Source organism: Zonotrichia albicollis, chromosome 1 (genome assembly GCF_047830755.1).
Source record: "Zonotrichia albicollis isolate bZonAlb1 chromosome 1, bZonAlb1.hap1, whole genome shotgun sequence".
Lineage (NCBI taxonomy): Eukaryota > Metazoa > Chordata > Aves > Passeriformes > Passerellidae > Zonotrichia > Zonotrichia albicollis.
This window is the reverse complement of record NC_133819.1, coordinates 72,590,631-72,609,019: the sequence shown is the minus strand read 5'-3', so window position 1 is coordinate 72,609,019 and position 18,389 is coordinate 72,590,631. Positions and strand designations below refer to the sequence as shown.

The following is an 18,389-nucleotide window of genomic DNA, read 5'->3' as shown; positions in this document are numbered from 1 at the left end:
GCAAGTGACATCACTGGCTTTTGCCAGCAACCACAATGTCTTTGATCACATCTAAGTCAGATCATATTCTTTTCCCTAATAGGCCCCCCATGCTTCCAATGTTTAATTTCTTTTAAAACCGGCGCACATCCCATTCTGCAAATAACCACTGAAGGGCTGCAACAGGGCCTGATAGTACCAACCAGCTCAAATGCCAACTCCCGAACTATCCTTCAGACAGCTCACAATGGGCCTGAACAGAACCTCTGGGTTTGCTCTCAGATTCACTAAAGTCAACTTCAAAGTTATTAACACTTCAGGGACAAGATTAAGCTTTTCCTTCAAGACAGAAGAGATGGCAGAAAACTATGACAGACCAGTGGTTCTCAAAGCCTGAAGAAGTTACTCCTAACACCTTTTATTCCACCTCCAAAGGATCCAGTGCATAATGAGAACACCCCTACAGCTCACTCTGGCAGCAAGGAAGGCCAACAGCACTGCAGGCAGTGTTAACAGGAGCATGGTACAAGGAAGGGATTGTTCTCCTCTGTTCAGTACCTGTGAGACAACCTCTAGACACTGGATCCAGCTTTGGGCTCCTTTGGTACTGGAAAGTCACCCATCATCTGGAATGGTTTAAGTGAGGAGCACTTGCCCTGTAAGAAGCAGCTGAGGGACTGGGACTTGCTCTGCCTGGAGAAGAAATAGTTTTGGGGAGAACACAGCAGAGCAGCCTGCCTGCTCCCCCTGTGAGGGGGCCTGAGAGAGGATGGGGCTGCAGTGTCACTGTGGTGCACAGTGGGAGCACAACACAACAGGCATAATTTGAAACAAAGGAAGTTCAGATTGCAGATAAAGAAAACCTTTCCCTCTCCATGAGGGCAGGCAAGCAACAGAGCAGGCTGTCCAAAAGGATTGCATAGGCTCCATCCCTTTGAGGTTTTAAGGGCCCTGCTGATAAGCCCTAGCATCTGTGTCTGATTCGAAAGCCAATCCTGCCTTGAATAGATGGCTGGACCTCCTGAGATCCTATGATCACATATATAAAAATATATATACACACCCCTCCCTTATAAAAAAAATGAAATAATTTCTTGAAACTTATAGGAAAAATACAGCAGAACTAAAATTTTATTGCAAGTGGCAGTCAGCTCAACAGTAAATATTACTCAAAATGGACTATTTTGCAAATGAGCAGATGGTAATTAGGTTGATTGGATAAATACACAAATATTTTGTTATCTCTGATGACAGAAAAAAAATCTGCATCTCTTCAATTGAACAACTTGAGGATTTCACACAGAGAGTAACATTCTGACTGTTGTTTTGCCACGACCATGCCTGGAGCAGCCCTAGTTCAAAAGTGTCATAGTTAGTAGCTGCAAGCACTCAGCATTGAAAGAGAGACTTATCATTTTCACTGGCTGCACACAAGGACAGAAGTGTTCTTAAGGTTCTTGACAGAAAAAAGAATTAGGGAAAAATGTCTAAATGAGCTTAGCACTGTAAACTTCTCATCTGCCCTCAAAGCATTCAGACACTGTGGCCAAACCCTTCCCAAGTCTCCTCTGTGGGTATCAGCACAGTGCCTCACTGTCTGCTCTGTACTCTCAGCTCTTTCACCTGTCTCCAGCACCAGCCTCCTCTAGAAAGAGCACACAGCAGTCCCCTCCTTTCTGCTGTGCTTAAAAGGCCAAAATAAGCAAAAAGATTTGGCACCCTCCCAAAACTTCTCTGTACATTTTTTCACCAACTCCTGGACAGATTTTCCACCTTTTCCAGGTGCTTTAGAGCAGCAGAGTGAGAACTGTATCTCCCAGATGGGCCGAAACAAGACTAAATTTGCTGCTGGCAGCCAAATAACACTATCTCCTGCCTAAGGTGGTTTTCTGCAGCAATCTTTCTATCCCTACTAGCAGTCACTGAGAAAATTAAGGTTTAACTTAGTGTCTTTTTTCTGCCCAGACATGGAATGCAGCTGTCACAGCAAATTGCATGGATTTTCATACACAAGCAACACTTAGGATACCAAATCAAACCAGGGGTTCCAAAGCTTCTCATGGGACAAAGCTCTCTCATCTCACACCAGATGCCCATAAACTCAATTGACTCAATATTTTAAAAGACTCACCCCAATCTGTCATTCCATGGTCAGAAGTCAAAATAAATGCAGTCTTTCCATCATTTCCATAGAAATTATCAATCAATGAAGCAATTTCTTTCACACCCTCATCAACTTGTTTAATATTCTCCTGGTACTCCCTTGAAAAATAGGAAAAAAATGTTACATTCCAGGTGGCTCTCACAGTTGGTATAAAGCAACTTAACCATTGTCATAAAGCCCAGTCCTTTGAGTACAGACTGCTTTAATCTCAAATGAACATCAAGCTAACAAAAGGCTTCCTAGATGTAAAATCTCTCCCCCTCTGAGTCTTACTGAGATATTAAATCGTTGCAGCACAGTTTGAAGATTACTGAAACCACAGTTTCAATGGATTGATAATTCAAATCCAACCTGTCCTTGATCTAAGACTATAATTTTACTACTCACAGCTGCCAAGCAAGTTAAGCAGAATGCCAAAACTAAGGAATTCTGGAAAACTCAAACACCTTGACTGTAAGTTGCAAAAATTACTTTTAGCTGGTAACTAAATGGCAAAGAAAGATCTCACCAGGCAGTCAGTGTTTTGAGGTGATTTATAGATCAGGACAGACCCTAGTTTTCTGGAATAGAAGCTAAATAAAAAAATTGTATTTTGTAAAAAATTTGGTATTTCAGAAAAAGTGATTGACCATGATTGACTTTCAGACAATTAATTTCCTATCCGCTGCTAAAGTCAGTTTTAAAACTGTCTGTAAAAAAAATCATAATAAATGAGCATTAAACACACAGCAAGTATGAACTTTATAATGATGCAGGAAATCAGAGAATTTTAAAGTATGCAAGGATCAAGAGAAAAAAGTAAAATCCTGCAAAGCAGGATGTGAAGAAATTAAAAGAAAGTTCACACAGAATAACACACTTCAAGATGAATTTGCGATGAGAACTGTTAATCTAAACTCTTCTCTTTTTTTAAGTGTAATAAAAAAGCCAAAACATAATGCCAGAATTTGCCATTATTGCTGAGCTTACTGGTCTCTATAAACTCAATTATATCACTTCAGTAGTGGGGTATCTGAAAACTGCATCCATTTTATATTTAAAACTGCATTTCCTATGTATCCTCTAGATTATGTGTTGGCTGCAACTAAGAAAATTGCTAAAAATCATACTTGAATACAGGAATATAACCTGACATACTGTATAGACCAAAAATCTGTCATTTCGATAGATAGGACCTTAAAAACCAAAATAACTCCAGACACTCAGAACATAGGTGATCATGGTAACATATATGACCCCCAATACTACACCACTTGTTTCTGGCTTGGTAAATTGCACTGTTAAAAAAGTCACAATATGCACTTAAAACTAGTAAGAAAGATATGCTTAATGTCTCAATTACCTTGAGTTTGGCCGATGAGCATGTCCATTGGTGTCTATGCCTAGCAAATGCAGGAACAGAACCACTTTCTCTTCATTCAGTGCAGAGAACAATGTTTGATTGCTTCTGGAAGAATTAAAGAAGCTCTGTATGGAATAAGTCATTAATATATTAATCTGAGCAAAATGGAAGAAGATAAGCATCTTACTAGAACTAAGACACTGCTGTTTCCATGTCAAAATACTACTAGTTATTAGAATTTAAAAAGAGGAAAAATAATGACTTCCTAATTTACAGCTTGGAGGACAACTACTATCAGTATGGTCAGTCCAAATTTTCAGCTTATCTAAGACAATATTTACGTTGAAGTGTTCTTTTGTTGGGCTTTTTTTGTTGGGTTTGTTTTGGTTTTTTACTGGGGTTTTCTTGAGTTTGCATAGGCAAAAATATATCATCCTTTCTTTGCCTGCTGTATAAACAAATTGATGAACCACTCTTGAGTGCCACTTATGGCTTCACATTTCTATTGATTTACTGAATTTAAATTGGAAGCAAAGGTCTCAAATATTCTTGCTTTGGAAGCAGGTTCTACAGGACTGAGATACCAAGCTACAATTTGTTTGCAGAAACTAAATAAAAACAGAACAAAACATGACATGCTTTGCAAATACATGAACTACAGAACATACATCTGCCTTGCACATGTCCTACTTAAGCATCCCTGAGGCAGATGCCAGAGGAGAAATTTCCCCTTGGACTGAATGAGTCTTGACAGGGCTATTCTGTGTTAGACCGGCCACGCTGCAGCAATGCAAAATGCAGGCAGACAGCTACTCCTGCATCAGCTCCTTAGTAACAGCACTGCCCAAGGAAACAAAACTGGGTAGGGTCTTAGTTCAAAAAAGCATCTAAAGAGCCTTTCAGTACACTAACATAAGTGAGAGTGTCTTGGAACTTCATGCAGGAGTCCAGGGAAAATGCTGGTAGAGGCAGGGAAGCATTCCTGCCACCAAAGGACAGGGCAGTCCACCACACAGCTGTGACAGTGATGGAGCTCTTAAAATCTAAAGCTCATGCCTTGTATAAACAAAAGTCAGTGCACCCAGAGGAAGACTAAAGTGGCATCAAGGATATCACAGTGAGCTGTGCCAGGAAACCATGGCAGTATGCAATTCCACTTTCCTAACTCCCTGAGTACACACAAGCCACATGGACTAATATTTGCATGCTCTCAGCTTCAGCTCTTGTCCAAACAAAACCATGACCAAAGTCCAGAGATATTTTAAATAAAGATACAGGAACAAAATCCGATTACATTAAATAGCAATGTAATTATTTTTAAGGAGATTTTCATTTCCCACAGAGATCCATCTACCTGCACATTGACCACAGACTGAAGAAGATTTCCAGAGCATACCAGTAATTTGCAGGATACAATAAAACTGTTTCCTTAATTTTAATTCAATAAAAGGAAATCAAAACAAAGCGTATCAAAACAGACAAACAGGAAAACTCCCAAAATTAAATCTTAAAATATAGATCAATATGAAAAAGTATATGTTTTTCTACCACAGAACGATTAAGGAAAAAAAAAAAATCATTCAGAGGAAGGCAAAGCCTGAGCTTCTCCTCTCCCACCAGACAAGTCCCCTGGATAAAACCAAAAGCATCCCACTTTCACAGTCCCAGAGCAGCAGCAGCCAGAAAAGTTTGCCCATATTTTCGCCAATTACAAACAAGAAGACAAAAGGAAGATGAGTGCAACATAAGATGTGATGTCTTTTCCCAGAGCAAACAGCAAACTTTATCCCATGAAACTTGAGCAAAAATGGTTTACTGAAAAAAATCCCCAAAACAACAGGAAGCTTGCCTGGATTGATGGCTGATAAAGGTGGTGAGTTGGCAAGCAGGTACCAAACATACCAAGGGCAAAAATCACTTCACCTTGCTCTGGATGTCTCTGAACTATTTGTTCAGAAGTATCCTGGTATCTCCTTACAGCCTGCTAAAGGCCTCTTCTTTTTGGTACTCTATGTTCACAAAACTTGAGCCCTTCTCAACACTACTTTCCAGCCCATCACTCTGTTTTAACTATCTTCCTGTCTCACTCTTTTTTATTCTTGCTTTCCTTTTATTTCCTCTATTCAGTAATATTGCCTCCACTGTATTTGTAAGCTGAATCTCACCAAGAAGTTTCAGGGACAGCAATAATCAACTAAGAGGCTGAGAGCACTCAGTTTTTCCAGTCTCAAGAAAAAGCAGATAAAGAGCTCCTGTTGCTGTATACAACCATCTGCCCTGAGAGTGAAAGGAATCTCCATCCTGTGATTGAGCCAGACTGATCAGAGGGCCCCAGAGATGATGCAGGGAGACAGACACAATTTGGAATGTGAAAAATCGCAGTAAGACACAAACTTGAAAAATTATTTGCTAAACCATAACTATAGGCAGATATTGGAACAGCTGCTTAAAAGGCCTGCCCTTGGAGATGCTCAAAACTTGACTGGGCAAGGCCTGAGCACATTGCTCTAACTGAACCTCCTTCATTAAGAGAGCTGGACTCAAGATGACTACAGCTTCCTTTCAACCTTCTTTTTAAATTACTGTGGAAACTTCTGTTTGATTTTCTGGCAGCTAGCAACAAAATAATGCACTGGTTACAACTGATACGCACCTTAAGATGAGCACAAAGTTCCCCATTAAACAATTTACATCAAACTGTGAACTTAATTATAATGTAGTACTAAGTAAACCCCTACAACAGAATTTCAGTTATAGCTATGTGAAATCTTGATCTCATCATCTCCCTCCTCCGATGGGAGAAAGCAAAGAAGAAATAAAGACTATTTATAAGGTCTAACAAATGATACACAGATGTCTGAACAAAATATGAACTTGAAAATGTTAAAGATCTAAGTAATTGGGGACTTCTTGTTCCCTCAAACAGTTTCCTCCACGGAAGCATGATTCTTTAGTAGAGCTGATAAACTGTTGCTGACTGCATGTATTAGAGAGACCAAACAAACTTTTCCCTTTCACAAAGCTGCTTAATCTAGGACAAGTTAATTTAATTGGTTGCTTAAAGCCATGCACACTGATTTGTGCTACTGGGAGAGTTTAAATAGTTATGCCAGTTTTCAGATGTAAAACAAAAGTACAAAGGCAGGACAAACATATATGCCAGGCTTAGATCCCTTGAGCATGATCATACACAAGACACTAACACATTTTAAATGAATCATAAAACCATTGCACTGCTAATTAGAGCAGAGCTATCTGTATTGAAATTCACTGGCACAAATCAACATCCAGTCACAGCACTATCTGCAGAGCTTCAGAGTTTAATTCAATTCTGGACTCCATCCACCACCCTGCACAGAAGGGACAATCTGAAGGCTTGGGTGGCCTTTCTCCAGCAGAAAAAAAGACAAAGGAAGAACGGAATACTGCGTTCAAAATTAGAAAAGAATAAAGGAAAAAACCACAAATTTTTGCCATCTGTATCTGCAGGTCCTTTTCAGTGAGAAGACATTAACTGAATATCCTACCCTTTGAACATAATAAATTGTTGTTAGGCCATTACTGGAACTCCTCTCCAAGACCGAGTTCCTAGAATTTTGAACTTTTTATGCTAAAAAAAAGTTGAATCTTCCAAAACCATTTGCCACTAAATATTTTCAAAAATTTTCAAAAATCATAAATGCACCAACAAAATCTTTTTTCCCCATTAGTTAATCTAGACTCCCAGTACTTTGCTCCTTAGTTTCTTAGCACAGACTCAAACTGTGATTTCAGTAAAAGTTATTTTACTGAGAATCATTGAGTCATATTACAGTGATTAAAGTCTGCTCCTTAATTATTTTGCTTCTTAAAAAAAACCCAAAACACAAACACATCAAAAGAAGCCCCAAACAATCCAAAAACCAGAAAGAAACCACAGTCCATCAACTCCATGCCCACCTGGAACTCCAAACCACTCCCAAGTTATTCCTGCACTTGAATATTGCTGAATTTTCACACTGCTGTAGATAAAAAAAAAAAATCCCACAGAGTCTAGTCTGTGGTGTATTTTCTGTCCCAAGAAAGGGCTGTGATCACCTTGTATCATGGGGAGACAGAACAAGAACTATTGAGTGTCATACATTTTTCTTCTACTCGTTATTTAAGCATAGATACAAATAAAAATTGGGGTTTATCATCTCCTGATGATAATTTACTGTTAGTTAGCATTTTGAAAGAGAACAAGGAATTTCATATTGCCAGCACTAGCAGCCCAAACATGAGTTTAGCCATTCTTCATTTTATCCCCATCATATTTTGGGGCAGAGGAAGCAGCCCCAAACACATGGCCCTCACAATGCTTGGGACCTGTGGACTGCAGAGTAAAGAGAAAGTACATTTGGTGTCTTTTGTTTCCTAAAGAGGCAGAAACCAGGGACCATGCCAGCCAACACATGAGTTAAGCAATATACTGTTAAATACTTGAGATAAAACACAAAAGAGGAAAAAAAAAGTAAGCAAAGCAGAATTTAGATTCCAGTATAATGTCATTACTACTTCTATATAATCTCACTAGCTCAGCTGCAAGTTGTTAGAGCTATAATAGCAGAGTGACCTTGGTTTCAATAAGCCCCAAGTTTCACACTCCTGAAGCAGTTGTTGATGTGCAGTTGAAGAGATGATTAATGGAATGTGTGGCTTATGCCAGTCAATCAAGTCCTATCCATCCACAGAATGGAATTTAGATGGGCAAAATAAGTCTTAAGAATAATGGTGCTGGCTCCAGGGAAAAAGTAATCAGTAATGACATATATTTTAAACATATAATTATAGCTTCAAAGGATAAATGCCATTAGGTGTTCTGAAGCAAAAGAAAGGTAGTACCACCCTCATATACTCCAAATGACAGCAGGGTGCAACTTTATGACAACAGCTATTCAAGTGTAACTGACAGCCTAATTTGATTTGTATTATTCATATGCATTTCAACACACAACATGGCACAAGTGCACATTCAGGGAAATGATGGCACTTAGAAAAAACATCTTTTCACCTGCAAACTCAGAAAATAACTTCCTTTGAAAATTAGCAAACTATAATGATTCTTTTCCATCCTATGTCACTGTTTAAAGCAGAACTACCCTTCACTTCCTAAAGAAATGATGATTTGGTATATTGATTTATTTTATTTTTTTATTTGATTTATGCTGGTTAGCTATACTAATGCATACAGCCCAGAGATCATGTGAAAAAAGTTTTATAGTCTGAAACTCCATTAACATCATTATGAGATCCAGAAAGTAACTCACTTAACTGCTTCAGTGGTACAGACATTTATACACCAATGCCCACTACCAGCATTTCTTAATCCAAAACAAGCGAGGCAGCATAGAATAACATAAATACAGGAATTAACACATAATCAGAAATCATGTGCCTTGGAGTATTAACACAGTGAGAGTGTCACAGAAAACAACAGTCATGAACCAGCACTGACCCAAGCCAGCTGAGCAGAGCACCACAGCAACAAATTCTACTGCTCAGAGTCCTGGGCTGCCTCTACCTCACACCCTGTCCCCTAAACCAAACTGTGCCTGCTCTGGCAGCCACAGCAGTGTGAGCCACAGCAGAAAATTAGAAGCCAGCTACATCTGTGAGGAAAAGCCACACAGCTTGACCAAAAATATGTTTTGTCAAAATAAGCAAATAATATTGTCATTTCTATCATGCTGCAACAGCTGTTATAAAATCCTTAACTAATTGCATTCAAGATCTTATAGGGTCTATAGTACTCCAAGACAGGTTTCCCATCATAGGCAAACAAAACAAAGCCAAGAATGTTTTTATACAGTACTTTTATTAGCGTTAGTTTTTTAATTAGCACTAAATGACAAGCATTTCCTTTAAGCATCTATTACACTTGTCATGAAAGTTGATTCAGGAAATTTTTACTCATGGCCCCAAGTGATAGGTCTTTCAAAATTTTCATACTTTCTAGATCTATGATAACGTGTTAACAGGTTCTGTGATAAAGTTAACATGCAACTGTGCTTTTTATAAACAGGTAGCATAAAGAGTCTCTGCTTACCTTAACATGATCAAAAACCCACATATCAAGCTTGGCTGCATCTTCTGCTCCAAAGTCTTCACTTTCTGCTGCATAACAAAATGTATAAACATGATCTCCAGTAGCACCTGTAAAAACAATATAGATGGCATACAAGATACAAGGTTTTTTGCCTTTCTCACAGTCAAAAATACTTCAATGCACAGGAGTAGAAAAAAACCTAGCAAAAATGATGATCCTGAAGGAAGTCAAAGAAATTTTATCCTTATTTTAAACTTTCCCATAATTAATCCTTTTTGGAAGTCTGGATAACATTTACCTCATTAGCTTATCAGCACCTCAAAGGAATGAGGAACAATGTTATCCAGTATGCTCAGGCAAGGAAGTAAAATGTGGAAAAGCAGATAGGAGAAAACCAAATCCCAGTTTAAGCAAATCAAACAGAATTTGGTTTTGAAACAAAGAACTTCTCAGAGAAACTTCTAACCAAGGAAGACACATATTCATAGTCTCATTTCAACACGTGTTTTGGGCACAAGCTGTTTAAGAAAAATATGTTCGGCTTTCAGTAGTTCAACTGAATCATACAAGATAATGCCTATCCATGAGGTCTCTTCCACAGGAAAACATATCACATATAACAAAGGCACCAGGAAGGTTACTGTATTTCAATTCCAGCTACCAAAGGCCCAGTGGACAACTTCAAGGAGACAACATTCAAAGTCTGCATCTTTAAAAGATGCATCCAAAACAGAAAAGGGAGAACTACTCGACTGTGTTCAGTCACAAAGTACAACACAAGGGCCACTGATGTGCAAACACAGCATCTGGACAAGGCAATTCCATTCCCTGCTCACTGTCAAGGGAGCAAAGCAGAGAAGGGAGGGGGCAGGGGGAAGACAAAGACTGGCAAGAAATTAAACTTCAGAAGTCCTGAACAGATTTGAAGCTAGGTGAAGTTTAATTAAACAATTCCATCAATGGCAGAGCTGTTACAGCTCAGGGGTGCCATTCATACTCTGACTATATCAACTCTCAGAGGGGAAAATGCTCTTCAATCAGTTGATGACCAGAGAGAATAAATTCGATCTGCTGTATGTCACAATTATATAATGCAGTTGTGTAAGCTTCCAGGCTTGTGAATGAACCAACATCCCAGGATAAGGCAGCTGCTTAACCAAGATTATGTGCAAACCCACACAAAGGCACGCAGGTATTTCAGGCCAGGAAGATGAAAGCTGACACAGATTTTCTGATGCAGCTCTCCCCTGTACCTCTGGACATGTTACTACTACTTATAACACAGAACACTCACTGCAGTTCTCAGCTTAAAAGAAAAGGAAGAAAATACTGCCAGGCATTAAAAGTGAATGCAAGAATTTCAATTGCTGGATAAATGAGTTCCAAAGAAGAAATAAGTCCTGTCCATCACTGCCAGGATGACTGATAGTCTAAGAGGATAGAATGCTGCGGTGTTTTTCCACAGTGTCACAGCAAACCTGAGATGTCCTTCCTTGAGAGATGCCACAGAAAAGACAGCACAGTTTTCAGAAAAACAAAGGAACACATCTACCACTTACTCATTTCTAATTTCTACCAAAGCAAAACAAAACAGTCCACCCAACCCTGCACTGCTACAAAGAGAAATGGTGGCAAAATGAAGTCATACCAGGAAAGTTTTGAAAATGCCTGCATAGCTTATAAAATAACTGTTTCTTTTCTCTTTTTTGGTGTTTTTTTTGTTTTTCTTTTTAATAAGAACTTCTACTATGCAAAATGTTAGGAAATGTTATTTTAGTTCTGTTGTTTGAGGGGGCAGGCAACAGTTTGCCAACAGTTTTAAGTCTGGGAATGAGGAAGCAAAAATGGGACAGAGAAGTAGAAGAAAGGCAGGGATGAACACATCTTTCAGAAGGACAGAGCTGTGCTGGGTTTGATGATGCCATTACACTATGGGAAATAACTGGAGGTGCCAGAAACTCCCAAACAAGATGCCACCTATTGCTTTTGCTCTCTTCTCTGCCAATATATCTCACACTTAGCACCCATATTCAAACATTAGGATCAGGGATGAAGTTATCACACTCTTAAAATAAGATTTAGGTCCTGAACAAAGTCTATGTCTCACTCTGCTAGTGGGGCAGGTTGTGACCCACGACAAGTCTGCCATGGGTCAGACTCCAGAATTTGCCAGCAAATTTCACCTGTACAAAAGAGGGCGAAAAAGAATGAATACACAAAGACAGTCAGACACTGAGCAGGACAACGTGTGGCCATCAGAGAGCTGTCATCAAATACAGCCATGTGAGGGATATGAGAAATTCTGCATTGTTTAACAATAAGGAACTAAACCAGAAGATGGAGAGGTCTGTCTGTCCAGAATAATCCTGACAATGATTTGTCCCTGTGTTCCCATGATCTTGATGATAACTTTCTTCATACTCAAGTTAAAACAATGACCCTAGCCTTTCTGGAAGCTTCCAAAAAAGAGAAGGGGAACCCATGAAACAAAGGGCAATCTGGATGCAACAAACTAGTATCTACTTCCCCTCAGAGAAGCAACAGTCTCAGCTCCTTTTTCAGCATGACATTGTGATATACTCCAACCCAGATCACTGACAGAAGAGTAAAGGGCTGGATTTCTCAGGTCAAACCTCAAATCCTGGCAAGTCTAGAAGAGGAACTCAAAGTTTCAAGGAAACAAAATACGCGCTTTCAAACTCTGTTATTTTTAGATAATTTTGAGGTTATAATCTAAAAACATCACAGAAAAGAAGGTTAAAATTAGCACCATGAATTTGTGTATCTTAAGTGAGGTTAGCTATTAGAAACAAAGTGAGGCTAACTATTAGAAACTAATCCTGCTCAAGATAAAAAGGTAATTCAGACATTTTCTCAGACTGAAATACTAATCACACAGTCATTAAAACTTTGCCAAATTTAGATTTCATGTATATCTATTTTCATATTTTAAAAAAATCTGTGAGCATTTTTTACTTACTTATAGAATTCTCAACCACTTCCTTGAAATATATATTTTATTACAAGAAACGTACCTAGAGAAAATAGACAATGACAGGAAACAAAGGATTTTTCTATCCTTCCCAAAAGGCAGCAAGTGTCATACGCTCTTTATGCATCATCCAATGCAAATGGTGAGATGGTAAAATTTGGAACATATTGGCATGATAAAATATACACAAGAAGAGTCCTGTGGTCTCACTAATTTGCAACATGAAAAGAAAGGGGCAGATAGCTCAATTTCCATCTCCTTCTTTGCTTTTTGGTAAAAGTAAAGAAAAAGAACAAACACTGATTCCTTTGCCTTCCATACTATAAAACTTGGCCTCATTGAAAGAAAGGGAACTATCTTTTTCTAAAAGAAATGAATCTGTCCTTCTATCATGTGAAATCATGATTCATGTTCTGACACAGAACATCTACTTCTCAGATACATATAACTTTGCCAACTTTGGGGGATTTTCTCCCCTCCTGCAAAAGAAAGCTGCATTGTTGATACCACTCAGAAGAAGCCATATAGAGAGAATTATCCTTGCACATCTCTTCAGAAAACATCAAAGCTGCTCACAAGTCCTCTGCTTATCATCTTACTCAAACAAAACCAGTAGAAAGACAGGGCTCTGGGAAATTCTTGAATTCTCCAAATATTTTCCCAAGAACATATCCCTTAAAACACAAATAATCTGTGCAAGGGCAACTACCTTTCCCCTTTCCCCACCACCATCACACTCTTTCCAAATACAAGCTGTAATCCGAGGTCATGGGAAATGATCAGGAGATATTTTTACAGCTCATCATAAATTCATGAGGCTTAAGCAAAGAGCAGAAAAGAGGGGCGTGGGGGGGAATGTCAGGATGTGAGGGGGAAGAGACATGAGTTCAGAAAAAGTTCAAGAATCATCATGAGAAATATGATGTACATTTTCTCTAAACCAATATTACATTCTACTTCTATCCTACCTAACCCATTTTTCTTATTATTTGTCAATACAAAAGCCCAGAACAGAACAGCAGCACATGCCCTTAGTTTGCCCCCTTTTCACTTGAGTCTGTTTATTCTGAGATGATGTGAAAGGGTGTATATGTACTCATTCTTCCAAGAAAACAACAATATTAAACTTGGAGAACCTTTAAACATTTCAAGTGTTGCTCAGCCATCTCTGCATGCTCAAATACCAACTGCACTGGCCTGACAAGACTTTAACACACTGCACACCACAGGCAAAAGACCTCAGTACCAGGAAATTCTTGCTTTCACACAGTTCTTCCCTTTACATATTAATGTTGTGAGTAGAAGCAGGATAACCCATAATAAGCTACTTCTTCAGCTCCAACACTGAAAAAGCAAGGCTACAGTGCTATCTCTCAGCTCACTGGAAGCTGCAGGCTTGAAGAAAAATCTCAGCTGCAGGCTGGCAAAACAAGAATTTTAAACCTCACCAAAGAAAAAAATACTATGTCCTTATAACTAAAGGTGTGTTCTTTTAGTATACTGACAGAATTAGCTAATGCCTATTTAAATTAATGAATAATAAATAGTGATATCCTCATCAAAAGCTTGCTTCTTTTCCTCCACCCCATCTTCATGTCACAAACTAGAAATCAAGTATATAGAAATACACAAAGTAAAAATACTTTTTTTCACCTTCTGCTCTAACTCAAAAATGCTAAGTGTCTGTATTTTACTGCCTGATAATTCTATGAATCTTGAACACTTAATTCTTACCTTTTGCAAACATTGGCAAAATATCTGGGCTTCCCCAGCTCCAGGTATATTTACTTTCATTGAAAACTGAGTCAAATTCCACTGGATTCTCCTTCCATCCTGTTAAACAAACACACCTGCATTTAAATAGCATTGCCAAAAGATCTCATTGACTGCTTAAAAGTGATAGTCCATGCAAAATGTTGTGGGGTTTTTTATAAGTTTCCCCTAAATTATTGCACAATGAACTCCAATTTGGGCATCTTGATTTTAATCCCATTTAAACATCCATTATAATTACTCCCCCGTTCATTATGAAGTGAGCTGAAAACCAGACCAATCTCATTATGCAGGGTTTCAAACAGGCAAAGCACACAGCTGGTTTATCTTCTAAACAGCTAACAACTCCCTGACTTCTGCATCTCCTGTTGCCTGAACTCAGTTTTTGGCATTTCAGGCAATAAGAGATACACATAAATGTCCAGAAGTCATGTTGTACTTCCTTACAATAAAATCTTCAAGATGTTTCCACGAAAAGGCACTTGACAGAAACATGGAGTTGCTCTTAACTAAGCATCCTTGCCAATCCTCCATTTGTAGTGATTGTCAGAAGGAAGAACCTTTTCATGAGGAATACAGACAAGACCAAGTAATTCCTCTCACCTCTCCTGTCCAAAACCAGCACACATGACTAGTGCTCAGGCCTGGAAGCCTGGGGGAAGGCAGAGGAACAGACAAAAGACCACGTCAGTAATGCAAAGGGTTGTTCCACATAAATAAGCCCCAAACACTCAGTAGAAGCTCTGGATAAAACATGGGCTTGGGGCTTTTAGTTTATTTTGCTCCTGATTCTCCAATTCAAGCTTGCAATGGTTCAGCTGAGACACTGCAGTTCATTTCTTGTTTGCAACATCTACTTAGCCGTATCCTAGTGCATCCCAAATGATAATTGAAAACTGCTACATGAAGAGGTGAGGCTGTAAGATGCTTCTGCTTTTAGGTTCAGGCTGCTAAATTCAACCATATTAAAAAAAATTATGTAAGCTATTTTCCTAGCTATCAATATTAGGATTTGAAAATCCATCCAGAATTACTATTTTCCATATCATCTTGGCATACAAACTACAACACAGGTATTTATCAATAATCATCCAGAAACCCAGCACATCACTGAAACACTGCACCTCAGAGGACAACATTGCAAGCTTTAGGACCAGCCTACCTTTAGCAACTGCACTGACATCTTCATAAAATCCAGCAATGAGTGCAACGTGCCCTGGCCTGGATTCTGTTGGGACCCGGGTGTGAGAGATTCCCCAGCTGCCATTATTCTCTAGAATACTCCTGAAAAAAGGATTCAAGGCAGTTTAACTTTCATGACTTGTCAAAGTACAACAAATTGCAGATGAACAGCATGACAGGTAGATGCGAAGCAGGAAATGCAAAAAAAGCCCCAAAACCCAGACTAAACCAGATTTTCACTACCACCTACTGTGCAATAAAACAGGCAGAACATTAACCTGCAAGTAGTTCTATATTGCAACACTGCACTAAGAACATCACTATTGTGGCCCATCAGCACTGCAAACAGATGAGTTCACCTGGTCTTCTAATACACCTAAAATTAACATACTGGTTTTTTTCTGCTGCTTTACTCTTTAGCTTTTTTCCCCTCAACAGATTGTTTCTCCCTGGTGTTACTCTTTGTTCTTTCCATTTACCCTGAAAATGTCTAATTCAATCTTATCTTACTCTTTAAATACACTCAATTATAATTAGCTCTTGTGACCATGCCTGCCTTTATCTGTGCTGAATCTTGGAAGCAACATTAAGAGAATTTGAACCCCACATAAATCTAAGGTGCAAATAATCTTGGCAGCAAGAAGAAAATTTAAGTAAACCTTGCATCTTTCTCCATTACACTGAAGTGAAGGAGAATGCATTCTCACCACATGCACACAAACACATCAAGTGTCTAGGGTTTATGCACATACAGTAAATAGTTACAACAGATAAAAAGCAAAGAAAACAGAGGACAAAGCCCAAGCACACGAAACAGCCTCATAAACTACTCTCATGTGCCGAAGATCTGAACAGCTGGAGCCTGTCAGGAAGCAAGAGGTGAGTGCTACCATATGCTGTTTTCTTGTCTCCATCTTCTGGAAGAACAGAAAGATTCACTGCTCACTGTCAGAGCATAGGAAAAAAGAAAACAGAACACAACAGGACATATCTTTTACTGATTTTTAGGAAAAAACAGCAGAATCCTCTGAAAAAATTTAAAGTAGTTTTTAACAGTCAAGTTACCAGGAAACAAACTTTGTTGTTCATTATATAAGCTACCAAATTTGCTATGTTTATGTGTTTTAGTCCAAGGAAATCATAAGTTCATGCCTTTAACACCCTAAAATTTCAGGCTCCACTTTAAACTTGCAGCACTCACCATTTATTTGTTGGGGTTTTTTTAAACTCACCTTAGACCTCACATCCTCAGATTTACTTGAAAGCTCACAGAACTACTTGGAATAGCCCAAATACTACAGTGAGGAATATAAAGGCATGTAGAGACACAGCACTCCAATAAGTTATTCCTACTCTCATCTCAGCTAGGAGATAATGCAAGTCGTACTGAAAAAATAATTAGAAAAATGGATTTAAGTATTAGTCAAAATGGTTTCTTATTTTTCTCACTACAGACTGATCAGGATATATTGCACTAACATTCATGAAAGATTTAAAACAAAAATAAAACACTATCTCTCCTGAGACTTACATTGTAACAACAGGTAGAAAATTGATTTACTTAGAATTTTATTTCTATTGAATTGGAAACTAAGTCTTTACCTTTGCCTGTCAACAAGAGCATGACTTCAGGATCTGAAGTCAACAACAACACATACCAGGCAAAAAAAATTACATATAAATTTGTCATTTACCTACTCAAAATTAATTTAGATACTTGGAATTACTTCAATGCCTTTTACTCAGAAGAACAACTAAAAAAAAATAATTTCCATGACAGTATAAACATTAGCTACCCATAATAATAATTGTAAGTATTAATGATATAGAAATATGGCTGAAACATGACAGACAAGGAAGAAAACCTCTTTCCTGAAATCACCATTGCAGCAATTCAGATCACTTACTGCCTCTCACAGCTATGATAACACTGTCGAAAACCTGATTTTTCATAAATATTGTGGAAGACTAGGCACTTGGCATACATGTATTATCCAACAATCTGCTTCAAGCCTAATGGATATTTATTTTTAATTCCATGCACCTACTAAAACTTTGCTTCTTTTAATAGCACATTGCTACAAGAATGGCTCTTGCTCATTTAAAGACAATCTTTCCTCATTAACAATGCAGTAGTTCCCAAGGTACTCCACTTGGATAGGACTAATAACCTGGCTGTTACGTTGCCCACTACTATAAAGTGGGTAAGGGACTGAACACTTGGAATTTAAGAATGAACATGCAAAAAAGTAAAATTTGTATTAAATTGCATATTCCTTGAGTTAGTATTATTGAAAAAGGAATGTTCAGACAGCAACAACTTGGCAGAATAAAAAAAGGATAATTTCCAGAAACTAACACATCATCTTGTCAGCCTGTTCACAAAGTTAACTTATGCAAGTCGTGCAGCTCAAAGGTTCACAGACAAAACTCTGAACCTGTTGCTTCAAAATTGTGGCAGCTTGTGTAATAGATCTGAAGATATGCTCTGGGCTGCCTGATCCTCCACATTTCAAAAGGCACAGCATGCTGCATGCTTTTTTCTCTTCATCATCTCCCACACATATGTACTTCTATGCAGAATGAGAGATGCAGATGGCACTTCACACTCTACTGGCATTTTCTTCCACTCAGGGACCTACCTGCATCTTTGCTTGTTACAAAGCAGTTCTTCCCCTCAATTCACCCATGTGCTTTCAGCACTGGTGACAATGCTTTACTTCTACAGATTTTGAAATAGAAAGTCCTTAACTCCACAAACATGGTCAAGCAGAGAAAGCAAAAGTGACAATTCTCCAGCAGTAGACAAACTAGTACATAGTTGAACTTGTTTCAATATAGCCATGATAATGCTGAGTGGTTAAAACTTAAAACCTCAAATCACTTAGAA

At 38.4% G+C, this 18,389-nt stretch overlaps 1 protein-coding gene across 3 annotated transcripts in view; it reads right to left on the bottom strand.

The window, feature by feature from the left end:
- PIGN (phosphatidylinositol glycan anchor biosynthesis class N) overlaps window positions 1–18,389 on the bottom strand; it is a 99,474-nt gene that overhangs the window by 64,904 nt on the left and 16,181 nt on the right. For 2 of the 3 annotated variants that reach the window (XM_074545006.1, XM_074545007.1), the window contains exons 3-7: window positions 15,480–15,601; window positions 14,279–14,377; window positions 9,553–9,659; window positions 3,486–3,610; window positions 2,111–2,241 (exon numbers count right to left, since the gene is read on the bottom strand). In XM_074545006.1, coding sequence (XP_074401107.1) covers window positions 2,111–2,241; window positions 3,486–3,610; window positions 9,553–9,659; window positions 14,279–14,377; window positions 15,480–15,601 — 584 coding nt within the window. Of the gene's footprint in view, window positions 1–2,110; window positions 2,242–3,485; window positions 3,611–9,552; window positions 9,660–14,278; window positions 14,378–14,920; window positions 14,970–15,479; window positions 15,602–18,389 lie in introns of those variants that run through there. The other variant, XM_026790196.2, reaches the window with a different exon arrangement.